The sequence below is a fragment of the Microcebus murinus genome, chromosome 2, assembly GCF_040939455.1.
Source record: "Microcebus murinus isolate Inina chromosome 2, M.murinus_Inina_mat1.0, whole genome shotgun sequence".
NCBI classification, from domain to species: Eukaryota; Metazoa; Chordata; class Mammalia; order Primates; family Cheirogaleidae; genus Microcebus; species Microcebus murinus.
Genome location: NC_134105.1, coordinates 34,589,296 through 34,604,757, shown reverse-complemented (window position 1 = coordinate 34,604,757; position 15,462 = coordinate 34,589,296). Strand labels below are relative to the sequence as shown.

The following is a 15,462-nucleotide window of genomic DNA, read 5'->3' as shown; positions in this document are numbered from 1 at the left end:
TAGTAGTACCCATTAAGGTGCCTGGAGTACATAATTGGAACTCAGTTGAATGTTTTTTGTTTTTTTGAACTGAAAATCAACTTTGGCAGCAGTCTAAGAATAAATTAGAGTGGAACAGTCTGTAGACAGGAAGACCAGGCTGAGTATTGCAGGTGGCTACAATGGTTGTGGTCATCTGGTTAAAAGGACCCAGACCAGAGCAATGGCAGAAAAGAAGGGAGAATTAGGAGAAATGCTGAGGACTTTATGCCTGACCAGATATGGTAGGTGTGGGAGAAGTCAAAGATTATTCGTAGATTTCTAGTGTAAGTGACTGGGAGATGGTATTATTCACCAAAATAGAAATATATGACTTCCTATTTCTTTCTAACGAAGAAATAGGAAAGAACTTATAGTTTGGGTGCAGAGGGAGATAAAGTAGCATGATAAAATTTTAATAGTAATATAAAGCCACATATGATTTGGAGTTAGAATCAATGAGTTTGAAGTTCCTGTGAGAACCTAAATGGAGCTCTCTGGAAGACAGGCAACTGGTTATTTGGATGTGGAACTTGGTAGAGAAAGGATTTGGGAGGCATAAGTATGTAAGTGATGTATATGCTAAGAATGAGATTACACAGAGAGAATGAGCAGTATGAGAAGTATTGGATTTGGCAACTAAAAGGATATTGGAAGCTTTTATCAAAGCAAATTTAATGGAATATTGCAAGACTGAACTTGATAATAAGTGGGTTGAAGAGTGAAAGGGATTCAAAAAGTGGATAATAAATGAAAATGAATAATAAGCAATGGAAAAACAAACTTATTTCTCATTAGCACCACAAATTAGTGTACTTCTGTGTGCATGAGTATAGAGCTAAGTGCTGTGAAGCAGTGTAGCTTCATGGTTAAAACCATGGGCTTGAATTCTGTGTTGGCCATTTATTAGCTGTGTAACCTTGAGTGAGTTACTTAACCTCTCTTAAATCCTTTTCTCTCCAAAAACTGTGGCCAATATCTTGTTGGAATGCTGTGGAAATTAAGTAATATGTATCTTGACACATGGTGGGCTTTCAATAAATGGTGATTATTATTATTACTAATGAAGAAATAGGAAAGAACTTATAGTTTAGCTGCTGAGGGAGGTAAAGTAGCATGATGAAGTTTTAATAGTAAAATAAAGCCACATATTATTGAGTGACAGAGGAGTAATGTGGATAGTTGTTACCTTGACGGTTCAGAGCATAGCAAACTTTTGTGTGTTGGAAAAGATTATAGCCATCATTTACTGAGTGCCTACCAAGACGTGCCAGGCAATGTTCTAGTCCTTTTACATGTATTATCACATTTAATTAACACAGTAACCCAGTGAAGTAGGTACAGTTGTAGATACGCATTTTAAACAGACGAGGAAATGAAGACACATAGGAATTAAATAACTTGCCCACAGCCCCCACATAAGTGACAGAGCAGAGATTCAAACTTAGGTAGACTAACTGCAAAGCCATTGCTCTTAACTGCTATTCTGTGCTACTCTTGAATATCACACATGTAGCTTTACTTGTTCAGTTGTGGCTGTATCCAGGGCTCAAACAAGGTCATTGGGATACTCTCTTTCACATTGTCTTTTGGTTCAGTTTTTCTCTGGGTTTGCTTTATTCTCAGGTAGGTTTCCCCTGTGAGGTGGCACTATGGCTGCTGGGAATCCTAGAATTGCATATTCTTAACTTAGCAACCTCTGTGAAAAGAGGGAATCTCATTTAACAATAGTTGAGCAAAAGTCCCAGAATTGACTCTGATTGGGTCAGTTTGAGTCTAATTCCCATTCCTGAACCAGTCACTGTGGCCTGAGGGTAGAAATGGGATGTGATGGAATACTCTTATTGGCCAGTGTGGACTGAGTGTGTGTTCACCCCTGGATCTGAGATGAGGGTAGAAAACCCTTACTGACAGGGAACATCAGGGCGCTGTTACCAGAAGAATGGGAATGGCTATTGGCCAGGCAAAAACAACAGATGTTTACCACACTTGAGATATTAGGACTATGCTCACACTATAGGATCCTTTTGTGTGGTTGCTATTTTAGCTTTAATATGTCACATATTTTCACAGAATTATGATGAATTATGATAAATTGAAATCCCGTCTGGGTGAGATTCATGATAGCAAAATGCGTCTAGAGCAGGATTTGAAGAAACAAGCTTTGGACAACCGAGAAATAGATAAAAAAATGAATAGCATCAAACCTGACCTGATACAGCTGCGCAAGATCCGAGATCAGCACCTTGTGTAAGTAGTGGGAACTGTATGGGAAGGTAGACACTACCTACCACCAAGTTACTACTGGCACTAGAGACATGAAAGGTAAAAGGAGAAATCTGTAATTGAGAAGAGACCAGTGAGATGGTAAGAACTTAGGAAAGCAGTCCTATTTGTTGTAGGGGGTACCAGAGTTTATCTGAAGTCTATTCATGGGGCAAATCAGAATGTAGGACTCTAATTCATACATATACCTTGGAAATCTCAGAGACTGGCTGTGGCATGAGCAAAGTGATACAGCTTAAAAAGTACAGATTAGCCAGGCGCGGTGGCTCACGCCTGTAATCCTAGCTCTCTGGGAGGCCGAGGCAGGCAGATTGCTCAAGGTCAGGAGTTCGAAACCAGCCTGAGCAAGAGCGAGACCCCGTCTCTACTATAAATAGAAAGAAATTAATTGGCCAACTAATATATATATAAAAAAAAAATTAGCCGGGCATGGTGGCGCATGCCTGTAGTCCCAGCTACTCGAGTGGCTGAGGCAGAAGGATTGCTTGAGCCCAGGAGTTTGAGGTTGCTGTGAGCTAGGCTGACACCATGGCACTCACTCTAGCCTAGGCAACAAAGCGAGACTCTGTCTCAAAAAAAAAAAAAAAAAAAGTACAGATTAATGTTTGCCTAAAACAAAAACTAGAATCTTTGATTACACGGTAGAACTACAGAAATAGAAATTACCCTCAGAGGCACAGGGAAGGACACTAATCATGGGAGCCTGCAAATAGGTATACAGAACAATCTCTTAAATGATTTTTATGTATAAGAAATGAGATTCTATATTTAAACAACAGAAATGTGTCTGTAGCAGGCACTTCAGCTAATTTGACTGAGTAATGAAACCCAACTCTTTTTATTTTATTTTTGAGACAGGGTCTTGCTTTGTTACCCAGGTTAGAGTGCAGTGACATCATCATAGCTTACTGCAACCTCAAAGTCCTGGCTCAGGCGATCTTCCTGCCTCAGCCTCCTGATTTGTTGGGACTACAGGTGCATGCCACCACACCCAGCTAATTTTTTTCTTTTTTGTAGAGATGGGGTCTTGCTATTGCACAGGTGGTCTTGAAATCCTGGCCTTAAAGGATCCTCCTGCCTCAGCCTCCCAAAGTGCTAGTATTTCAGGTGTGAGCCACCCTGCCCAGCTTGAAACCCAACTCTTTAATATTAGGGAAGCCATATGATTTGGCCAAATATAGGCATAATAGGGATATTATCGAAATATAGAGCGAAAGATATATTATCAGAATAAAATGTGCAGATTAGATTTTCAGAAGGACAAATGACTGCTTCAAAAAGGGAGAACCCATGAGAAAGGAAAATACTATATATATTTGGCTTTGTTCTGGTCATGACTAGACTGTTATGAAATATTAATATATTTATGGGTGACTTTCATGCATATAATACCACTCAATTCACACTACTGGCAGGAGAAGACAAAGCAAAGACCTCTAACTCTAGGTTTTACATAGACTTCAGGGTTCTTTGTGTGTGAAAGAGGGAGAGGATACATTATAGGCCCAGAGATTGGAACAGTGGCAGATGAGTTTCAGTAGAGGAAAATTTAGGTGACATATTTTGGGAGTAAATAATTACAGCTATACTATGCTGAATAGTTTTTAACAACACCCCTCTCAAGAGATCATTTCAGTTTGCTTCTGTGGCCAAAAGTAGTCAAGCAAGTGTACACAGCATACAGAAGAGCTTTGTAAACACGGCCAGGAGGTGCCTTATCTAAAAGTAAGGTGTGTCTGCTCTTGGAATGCTCATGTGGTTCTGATCACATCATGAAGCTGAAGAAAAGCTCAAGAAGGCTATAGGAAATATACCATCCCAAGGGGCATGAATAAGTGTGGTGTCTTTGTTCAGGTAGCTAAAACAAAATGTCATAAACTGAGTAGCTTATAAACGAGAAATTTCTCACAGTTCTGAAGCCTAGGAAGTCCAAGATCAAGGCACTGGCAGATTTGGTATCTGGTAGGTGACTGCTTTCTGGTTCTTAGATGGCACCTTCTAGCTGTGTCCTCACATTGTGGAAAGAGTGAGGGGTTTCTTTTAGGCCTCTTTCATAAGGTTGCTATTCCCATTCATGAGGGTTCTGCCTCCATGACCTAAGCACCTCCCAAAGTCCACACTTCCTGATACCATTGCCTTGGGGATTAGGATTTCAACATACGTATTTTGGGAGGATACAGACATTCAGATCATACCATTTGGCAAAACAGACCTTGAAAATTCCTTTAATGGGTTGTGTAAACTAAAGATAAAAGAGAGGCCAGGTGTGGTGGCTCACACCTATAATCCTAGCACTTTGGGAGGCCGAGATGGGAGGATTACCTGAGGTCAGGAGTTTGAGACTAGTCTGAGCAGGAGTGAGATCCCACCTCTATTCAAAACAGAAAAATTAGCTGGGTGTCCTGTTATGTACCCATATTCCCAGCTACTGGGGAGGCTGAGGCAAGAGGATCACTTGAGCCTGGGAGTTTGAGGTTGGCAAGGAGCTGCAAGGATGCCACTGCACTTTACCCCAGTCGACAGAGCAAGACTCACTCTCAAAAAGGAAAAAAAAAAAAAAAAGAAATGAAGCTTTGTCTAAAGGTTTGGAATGTTTTAAGTTAAGATACGGAAATCTGTTAATCAGAGACAAGCCACCAGACATATACCAAGATTCAAGTGATCTGTTAAGTAAATTGATGACCTGTAGGTAAGATTTAAACTTTGTCTTATATAGCCTTAGGCCCATTAATGAGTTACAAAGGATGTCTTCAAGGAAGGGGGACTTGATGAGGCATGTCTGACTTCTTTTCTCATGGCTAGCAACTCAGCTTTAGGGTATTTTTGGGTCCCATTGGGCAAGAGGGGGTCCATTGAATCATTGTGGGGGCTTCAGATTTTATTTTATTTATTTATTTAGTTTTTTGAGACAGTCTCGCTTTGTTGCCCAGGCTAGAGTGAGTGCCGTGGTATTTTATTAATAGTATATACACTCATATTAATTATTCAGCTTGCCACCCTGAATTTCCTATGGCTTGCTAAGGGGCAAAAATAGCTCTTGAAATTTATAGTTTAGAAATTTATTTATTTATTTATTTATTTATTTTTTTATGTGACCTCATTTGGAAATATATAGTTTAGAAATTTAAACTCAGTTCAGTAGGCCACACAGGAAGTGGGTCCTCTGGTTTAATGGAGATTGCAAATATGACACTATGCTCACCTAACTTATAATTTCAGAAACAAATACCCCACTGTGTGTGAATGTAAGTATGTGTGAACTTGTGGTGGCATAACCATCCAGAAAAGAAAAATGAAAAGTAAGAGAAGCATCTAATTTCAAGTAGCTCTCTGTTTCTGCCTTTTTGCAGAAAAAATTAATTCATCATGGTATTAGTTGAAGGAAAAGTAATAGGGAGACTAATGTAGGGAAATATTTGTCTACTCTTTGTTGAGATAAGGAAAAATACGTTTCTGGACTCTGAAAATTTGGTTAGCTTGGACATATGTACCTTGTACAGGCCGAATTTGCATAGTTACTGACATTGGTGTCTTTCCTCTGGCAGATGGCTCAATCACAAAGGAGTGAGACAGAAGCGCCTGAATGCATGGCTAGGAATCAAGAATGAGGATGCTGATGAGTAAGTTCTCTCTATACCGTTCAGTCATAGGGCTTTGTTCTCAGTATAAGACAGGACCTTCTTTATATATGCTAAATGTTGGTTCTCATTGTACTTGAAGACATTGAATGAAGAACTTTGAATCTCTTTTGAATTGAGTTGCCTGAAGAGTACCGTATAGGCACTTGAGTTCAGAGACCTGCCTAGCCACAGGAAATCTGGATGCATAAGCACTGGTATTCTGATATTCATGTTTCAGTTTATTGGATGAAACATGTGAATGCTGTGCTTTCTGTAACACAGCAAGTAATGAAGTGTTTTAAAAAACACCCAACTAATTGTAGTTTTGGTTTGTCATTTTGTGGTTAAAGATTTGGAAGAGTATTTTATTAATGAATTTGCTTTTATATCTAAGTAACCTGATTGTTAGAATAATGTATTAACATTTAATTTTAGGAACTATTTTATCAATGAAGAAGATGAAAACCTGCCCCATTATGATGAGAAAACCTGGTTTGTGGAGGATATCAATCGAGTTCAAGCAGAGGATTTGCTTTATGGGAAACCTGATGGTGCATTCTTAATTCGTGAGAGCAGCAAGAAAGGATGCTATGCTTGCTCTGTGGTGTAAGTCTTCTCTGGGGTTATGAAATCTGCATTGATTAATGCATTCTTTTGAAATCTGCATTGATTAATATAAAATCAGTGATTAATCAATCATTGATTAATATAAAATCAACCCCTCATAAAATTGAGATGATGGCTAGGGTATGGTGGTTCACACCTGTAATCCTAGCACTCTGGGAGGCTGAGGCAGGAGGAGTGCTTGAGCTCAGGAGTTTGAGACCAGCCTGAGCAAGAGCAAGACGCCATTTCTACTAAAAACAGAAAAATTAACCAGGCATAGTGGCACGTGCCTGTAGCCCCAGCTACTTGGAACACTGAGACAGGAGGATCACTTAAGCCCAGGAGTTGGAGGTTGCAGTGAATTATGATGACACCACTGTACTCCACCCAGGGCAAGAGAGTAAGACTTTGTCTAAAAAAAAAAAAAAAAAAATTGAGATAAGATTAAAGTACAGTAATGAGGACCCATGGCTTGGACCATTAATATTTGTACAAAAAAACCAGTTTTATGAAAAATGATATCTGAAATTATCTTGGGGTCTTAATTTACATGGTAAGCAGATTAGGCCCTGCAGTATTGTGGTTGGATTTTAGGTATCTGTGAAAAGTAATATGAGATCTTGAATTGAGAAAAAAAATCACTTAATTCCTTAGTAGTCTCCAGTATGCCTAGCTTGGTCTCCAGTGTCAAATTAGGGAAGGCTTGATTAAATAAACTATTTGACTTCAAAAGAAAAACTCTAAATTTTAAAATCAAATAGTATTCTGTGAGGTAGTGATAGAAAATGTGGAGGGATTTTTCCTAAGATGACCTTATGACTTTTTTTGAGAAAAGCCTATTTTCCTTTTAATGGAAAGTGAAATTCAGGGAATAACTAACCAGGTCTCGGTCAGGTTTTGTCTGAGTGTTTAGTATACTCCTTAAGATGGTGAACATCTTCACTGACAAAGACCACACTTAGATGTGAAGGTGCCAAATATACTGGGTTCAAATCCTGGCTCTACTGCTTACCAGCAGTGTAACTTTAGGTAAATTACTTAACCTTTCATTGTGTAGTTTCCTTATCTTTGAATAAGAATAATATTAATAATATCTACGTCAGGGTTTTTGTGAGGATTAAATGAGTTGATATATGTAATATAATGCTTTTAACAGTGACAGCACATAATAAGTAAATGTTTCTACTAATATTACTATGATCATGATGGACACGGCAAAAGACAAACAAAGATGGCAAAGAGGGCAGGGTGGAGAAGCTAGACAAAAGGATTCATATGAACAGAGTGCTTGGTGTTTTACATGATCATCTTGTCTTCAGTGGTCTACTTCTGTCATGGAGTCAGAGTTTGAATCCAAATTTGGTTTCAAAGCCCACATTTTTCTATTGCACCAGGCTTTCTTCATTTCACTAAATATCCAATATAAATAGAATCACTGTGAAATAGGTACCATTAGTAGGCTGTGTACATACAGAAGTGTTAATTCTAGTGGAGACAGAAAGGGTTGGGAGGTTTTGTGGAAAAGGCATTTGAGCTGGACGTTGAATGGGACGTCTTATGGGGAGAATATGGGGAAGGAATTGAAAAGTGCATTGGATTACTGTTATTCAAACATACAACTACTTACAACATTTCATTTTTCTCTCACTTGAGCTACTGTATTTGAGTGGAAATGACAAGAAAGGATGGTTCTTGCAAAGATTTGAGATCTTTTAAGAATAATAAAAAGAAGGAAGACAGTAAGCTCAGCCCTTAGTTTCATCCAGGTCACTGGATGGCAGCCTGTAGGTTAAGGAATTGTTTAGAGGTGCTGCCCAGGTGCTGCCCATCAAAGCTAATCCCTAGAAAACCAAGAAGCAGCTTGCATCTTGGGGAACTGTGTTCTTGTTCTCTTTCCTTTAGCAACAGATTTGACCAGACTCAGGTGCACAACCGTGTGGATTTCCCTTGCCTGTAAAAACTAACTGCAGTCATACTTCATATTGGAATTCATATTGAGGATGATTGGAGGCAAGCAAGGCTGGCACACAAAGACTTCTACTTTTTTGCCAGCCTCTCTTGCTATAGAAAGCCTGCCAGCAGTGATCTCACAATATACTTAGGACATTTGCTGAAGTAGGGGTCCTGCATAAATTCAGTTTTTTAGGACTTACATAGTAAAATTAAAATGTTCATGTAGTAGTATGTCAGACATGGATCTCTCATTTATTTTCCCATTCTACTTTCTGTTAATACAATCACAAAGAAGCCTAAGAAGAAGTTGTTAAACTCCAGGGCCTTCTCAGGCTAAAGACCTGTAGCTAGCAATGCATGTATTCCACTGGGTTGGGGAGTCAGGTAGTGAGAACTTGTATTCCTAATTATTGTTGCCATTTGTATGTAGATTTTAGACTATGCAGGGGGTCAGTGCCCCAACCCTTATGTTGTTTAAGAGTCAGCTGTATTTATTGTTGGAAAAATCCCTGAAGCACACAAACTACCAAAACTGACTTAAGAAGAAAGAGAGAGGCGGGCACTGTGGCTCACACCTGTAATCTTAGCTCTCTGGGAGGCTGAGGCGGGCGGATAGCTCAAGGTCAGGAGTTCAAAACCAGCCTGAATAAGATCAAGACCCCGTCTCTACTATAAATAGAAAGAAGTGAATTGGCCAACTAATATATATAGAAAAAATTAGCCAGGCATGGTGGCGCATGCCTGTAGTCCCAGCTTGTCGTGGCCTGTTTACAGGATGGAGGATGAACACAGAACATAAAACACAAATGCAGAACACAAAGAAAAACGCAGACACACGGACAGACGGTTAACTCGAGTAATAATACGCTGGGTCAGTTTTATTTTTATACTCTAAAAGATTAAAGTTAGTTCCTTGTAGTAACCACCCAGGCATGGCAGCGATAGCCATAAATTCTGGGGCGCGTAGCCTTAGGGAAGCAGATATCCCCTGACTCAGAATTTCAAGGTGGTTGCTCTAGGCACTAGGCATAGATACAGGACTGAAGTTAGCCAGGATGGGCAAGGTGAGCCACAGGGGGCATTTCTCATTCCCAGCTTCTCTTAGGATGACCCCCTAAGATCTTCGGCTGAACCCCTGCAGCTGTGCCTATATTAGGTCGCCCCTCCCTTGAGGGGGTCTTACCGATCATTGACTAATCAGCCATCTTATGGGGTGTTTATCGTGTGGCCTCCAGACACCCAATGCCATGGGGCGCAGCCGCTCTTGCTACTTGCAGCTCAGGTCCTTTGTTATGCCTCTAGGCAACACCTTTGTTTATCACAAGGACCTTGTCGGGAACAGATTACTTTCAAACACTCTGGGCAGAACACATATATTACTCACTAATTTTAATTCTTAAACTAGGAAAATATATGTCAGTCCCCTACACAGCTACTCTGGAGGCTGAGACAAGGATTGCTTGAGCCCAGGAGTTTGAGGTTGCTGTGAGCTAGGCTTACGCCACGGCACTCATTCCAGCCTGGGCAACAAAGTGAGTCTCAAAAAAAAAAAAAATAAAAGAAGAAGAAGAAGAAGAAATAGAGAATCTGAATAGAACTATATAACAAGTAAAGAAATTGAATTATTAATCAAAAACTACCCATAGAGAAAAGCCCAGGCTCAGATGGCTTCATGCGGGATTCTACCAAACATTTAAAGAACAATAACACCAATCCTTCACAAACTCTCCCCCAAAATAGAAGAGAACACAGTCCAACTCATTTTATGATGGTACTACCCTGATACCAAAAGCAAAAAAAAATCACAAGAAAAGAAAATTGTGGGCCTTAGGAATATAGACATAAAAAATTCTCAACAAAATACTAGCAAACCTGTTTCAGCTGCTTATAAAAAGGATTCATCCCAGGAATGTAGGGTGATTCAACATACAAAAAATCAATCAATGTAATAAATCATATTCATAGAATAAAAGACAAAAATTATGCAGTTATCTTAATAGAGACACACAAAAGCATTTGATAAAATCTACTCTTTTCGTGTTAAAAAACACTGAACACAAACTAGGTATAAGAGGGAACTTCCTCAACCTGATAAAGGGAATTAATGAAAAAACCACAGCTAGTATCATACTTAATGGTGAAAGACTGAATGCTTGTCCCTAAGATCAGGAAGAAGACAAGGTTGTCTGCTCCAACCACGTCTATTTTTGTATAGAAGGTTCTTGTCAGAGCAATTAGGCAAGGAAAAGAAATAAAAGAAAACCAGATTGGAAAGGAAGAAGTAAACTATTAGAGCTATAATAATAAGTGAGTTCAGCAAGGTTGTAGGTTGTAAGATACAGAGGTGAATTTCTATATGCTAGCAATGAACAATCCAAAAAGGAAATGAAGAGTCTACAGCCATACCAACTCTGAACATGCCCCATCTTGGATGATCTTGGAAGCTAAGCAGGGTCAGGCCTGGTTAGTACTTGGATGGGAGGCTGCCTGGGAATACTGGGTGCTGTAGGCTAAAAGAATAAAAAAAAACCTGCCAAAAAGAAGCGAAGACATGCCATTTACAATAGCATCAAAAAGATGAAATATTAATATCTAGGAACAAAACAAATGTTAATTGGTCAGACAGTGACTGCTAATAAAACAAAAACAAACACAAAAGAAGTGTTAAGAAGTTGTACAGTGAAAACTACAAAACATCATTGAAAGAAATTAAAGAAAGCTTAAATAAGTGAAAAGAGTCAGGCACGGTGGCTCAGGCCTGTAATCCTAGCACTTTGGGAGACCAAGGGAGGATCCCTTGAGCTCAGGAGTTTGACACCAACCTGAGCAAGAGCAAGACCTAGACCTGTTTCTACCAAAAATATAAACAATTAGCCAGGCAGGTAGCACATGCCTGTAGTCCCAGCTACTTGGAAGGCTGAGGCAGGAGGGTTGCTTGAGCCCAGGAGTTGGAGGTTGGAGTGAGCTATGATGAGGCCACTGCACTCTACCTGGGGTGAAAGAGTGAGACTCTGTCTCAAAAACAAAAACAAAAAATGAGTGAAAAGACATCCTGTGTTCATGGCTCAGAAGACTTAATATTGTTAAGATGGGCCGGGCGCTGTGGCTCACGCCTGTAATCCTAGCTCTTGGGAGGCCGAGGCGGGCGGATTGCTCAAGGTCAGGAGTTCAGAACCAGCCTGAGCAAGAGCGAGACCCCGTCTCTACTATAAATAGAAAGAAATTAATTGGCCAACTGATATATATAGAAAAAATTAGCCGGGCATGGTGGCGCATGCCTGTAGTCCCAGCTACCCGGGAGGCTGAGGCAGAAGGATCACTGGAGCCCAGGAGTTTGAGGTTGCTGTGAGCTAGGCTGACGCCACGGCACTCACTCTAGCCTGGGCAACAAAGCGAGACTCTGTCTCAAAAAAAAAAAAAAAAAAAAAAAATATTGTTAAGATGGTAATACTTCCCAAATTGATCTACACATTCAACACAATCCCATCAGAATCCCAGCTGGATATTTGAAGAAATTGATAAGATGATTCTAAAATTCATAGGAAAATGCAAGGGACCCAGAATGGCCAAAACAATCTTGAAAAAATAGAAAAGAGCTAGAGTACTCACACCTCTTGATTTCAAAACTTAGTAGTCAAGACTGTGAGGTACTGACATAAGGAGGGACATAGATCAATGACTAGAATTGAGAGTTAAGAAACCTCACATTTATGGTTGTTTTAACATATCTATATCTGTGGCCAAGTCTATAGGGGGTGGGGAAAACAATTTTATAAGCTTTGATTGATTCTTCCTCCTTTCCATAACAATTGCTTTCAGACTTCTGATCTTTTAGTGTTCTCTGGCTTCATTGTTATCTGCCTTAACAATTTTTTCTGTGGTTTGTCATTGCAGTGCCGATGGGGAAGTGAAGCACTGTGTGATCTACAGCACTGCTCGGGGCTATGGCTTTGCAGAGCCCTACAACCTGTACAGCTCTCTGAAAGAGCTGGTGCTCCATTACCAGCAGACATCCCTGGTTCAGCACAACGACTCCCTCAACGTCCGGCTTGCCTACCCTGTCTATGCACAGATGCCCTCGCTCTGCAGATAAAGAGGAAGTGGGGAGAGAGGTCGCTCTCTAGCATTCTTTTCTACAGTTTTTATTAGACTACGAGGGCATTCTTTCTACGTAGACTGCTTGTTTTGCACAAGAAGTGATTCTGTGAATGTGAAGTGGAGAGGCCGAGCAGCCGCTGGCCTGGATGGGGGCATTACGGGCCTGGGTTCTCTGCTACTCAGCAGTGCCACTGCACTGACTTACTAAGCTGGAAGCAGATGTTTTGGAGAAAGTCTATTTCATTGGGGTTTTTGTTTTGTTTAGCCAGGCACATTCAACAGAACTTACTAGGCTCGATGGGGGCTGGGGGTGGGGAATGTATTTGGAAGCCTTTGAAGAGTCCATGTCCTCTTTTGGTCTTTAACTCTGAGAATGCAACAGGGGCTTGGCTCTGGTGGGAGTTCTGTTTTGGTCTGGCAGTCTCTCTTCCTCCCCCTTACTCCCCAAAAAAGTCTGTTTGGGTTCTGTGGTAGAATGGGATTTGGTAGAAAAGACAACCAAAGGAAAATGGGGAGGCTTGGGATTTCATTTAAAGAATCTAAGGCAAGGTGGTAAAAAACCTTCAAGTGAAGGTACTTTATTTTACTAACATAATTTAGGCTTCAGCATCTCACATGCTCCTCCCTTTAAAGAAGCATTATGTTCAGAAACCAACAAAGTTTGTTGCCAGAACAAGGTTTGATGGGAGAAGACAGCACTAGTAGCTGAATGTATACTTCTGTACCAAAACTTGAAAATAAAAACAAAACTAGAATTTGTGAGTTTTAGCAAATGCTAAAATTGGTCAATGTAACCCTTCTGTCCTATCGTTTCTCAGAAATAAGGAATAGCATTCTTTTTTGTGGGGATGGTGAGCTTTGAGTCATAAAATGAAGTTGGTGCTCGTGTGGTGTTTCCTTAGCCTAAAGAACGATATGTTGTTTGAAACCTTTGTAACTTGTTTGTGTGCGTAAAGAAAAAGTGCAATCCAGTGCTTTTAGATGGCTTGATAAACCAAATAATGATATAGAACAACATTCTTAATTTGTGCTTCCCCAAGTTTAAAGGTCCTGCAGAAATAGTAAACATGGTTTATTTCCCTTCATCTCCCCCTCTTTTGCTGGGTAGGGTTTTAGGGAGCCATAGGTGGCTAAGGAGGGGAGTCAGGTTGTGGTCAGGGACCTCAGTAAATCACAGACCCAGGGGCCCTGGTGTCCAGGGTGAGGGTCATACCACATTATACATGTGCTTCCATACAGTGGTTTCTGAAGAGATGGCGTACAGAGTTTAGACTGTTGGTAGAAGCCATCTGGAAGCTTTTTCTTTTTGCCTTTTTTGTGATCCTGCCATTAAGGCAATGTGCACAGTCTGCCCTCATGCTCCAGTGGCCTTGATTTTAGGCCAGGAATCTTCTGCTCCATGTGGCTTAAGCCTTCCAGCTGAGTGAAGCTGGCCGAATGGCATGGGGGTGGGGGAGCAGGCATCTACTCCTGCCTCCATTATGCCCCACACGCATCAGTCAACACTCATTTGACCAAGTCCAGCTGCCTCTGAGCCAATCCTAGGACCATACTAAGCTCAGAGCAAGTCAGCTGTTTGAACCCAAAGCTGTGCAGTCAGACATCCTGGCTGAGCTAGAGAAGCCAGTACTGGGGTCTTGGTTCCTAAGTCTTACAGCTAGGAGAGCTCTAGTTTTGGGGGTGAAAGAAAAATACTACTTTCTCTAAGCACTTACCTGGGTGAGGGTCTAAAACATGAACCATGATGTAGATATTGACAAAAAATTTTGGAAAAGTAGTGATGAAGATAGGAAGGAAAGTGCTTATCTTTGGCTTTTCCTTGGCTTTGTTGCAGTTTCAAGATTGGGTGAGATAGAGACAAATGAACCGCCCTCAAATGTCACTGTTCTGACTTATGCCCTTGGTTAACAGCCATCACACCCCTTCCCCACACTGCCAGACTGAAATCTCACTGCAAGTTTTCCTGGGCAATGCCAGGCTAATTGCTGCTGGGGACACCTGGATGCTTTGCACCTGGTGTTGAACCTGGTTTAGGTCCCAGGAATCCATTCTATCTGGCACTAAAATGTTAGTGTGTTCTTTCAAAATAAACCAAATGGGTACATGGATATTTGCTTACGGTGTTGAACAAGGAAACGGTGTCCGTTCCTTTTTGGGCAGACATTGAGGGTGTGCAGGGAGACAGCAAGTGCCATCTAATTACCCACATTTGGGCTGGCTTGTGAAGGGCTGCTTTTTTTCAGTCCTACATTTCTTCACTTTAATTTCTGTTTTTCATTCTTGAATTCATTACTTTGTGGGATCTAAGACCCAGGGATCATTTGAGAAATTGGAAAATATCTTTTCTGACCAGTTGCCATATGACATGCCTGATCCTGAGCCAATGGAAATGGCAGAGGGACAGTCTGCCAACCACTGGGCCTGGTGTGCGTGGAGGGGTAGCACACTTCTCCTTTACTCCATGGCTTGGGAGCAGATTGTGACCTCCTTCATTAGTCTAGCTCTGTGTCCTGTCCCATCACCTGGGCCCTGGGACTAGCTTTCTTGGCATCTTAACTGCAGTCTCACAGAGGAAGATGGTAAAGACAGACCAAGACCAGAGGGGCTCAGTTCTTCTCTCCTGGCTAGAGAAGCTAGTCAGCAACATGAAAGTGTGGGGCTGGCTGGACATGGGCCTTAGGCTCATCTTTTCCAGGTGGAACTTTCACCACAGAACAATGCTCTGTCTCTGCCTGGCTGAAGATGTCAAACCTTGGCCATGGTTCAGGCCTGGATAGGCTGCCTGTGTCCTTACCACTGATCTGGCTAAGGATGAGGACTTCACACTTGCACTCCTCCCTCCAAGCCTTGATGGGTTCTCCTACTTTGGACCTCATGTGCT

At 41.0% G+C, this 15,462-nt stretch overlaps 1 protein-coding gene and 1 pseudogene across 1 annotated transcript in view; both read left to right on the top strand.

Moving 5' to 3' along the window:
* Window positions 1-14,992, top strand: part of PIK3R3 (phosphoinositide-3-kinase regulatory subunit 3) — a 107,949-nt gene extending 92,957 nt beyond the window's left edge. Inside the window, exons 7-10 of the mRNA XM_012776053.3 lie at window positions 2,092-2,268; window positions 5,850-5,924; window positions 6,360-6,530; window positions 12,378-14,992. Of these exons, the coding sequence (XP_012631507.1) occupies window positions 2,092-2,268; window positions 5,850-5,924; window positions 6,360-6,530; window positions 12,378-12,576 (622 nt within the window). The 3' untranslated portion in view covers window positions 12,577-14,992. The remainder of the gene's footprint in view (window positions 1-2,091; window positions 2,269-5,849; window positions 5,925-6,359; window positions 6,531-12,377) is intronic.
* LOC142869615 (uncharacterized) lies at window positions 10,876-10,995 on the top strand (annotated as a pseudogene).
* Window positions 14,993-15,462: the final 470 nt, after the last annotated feature.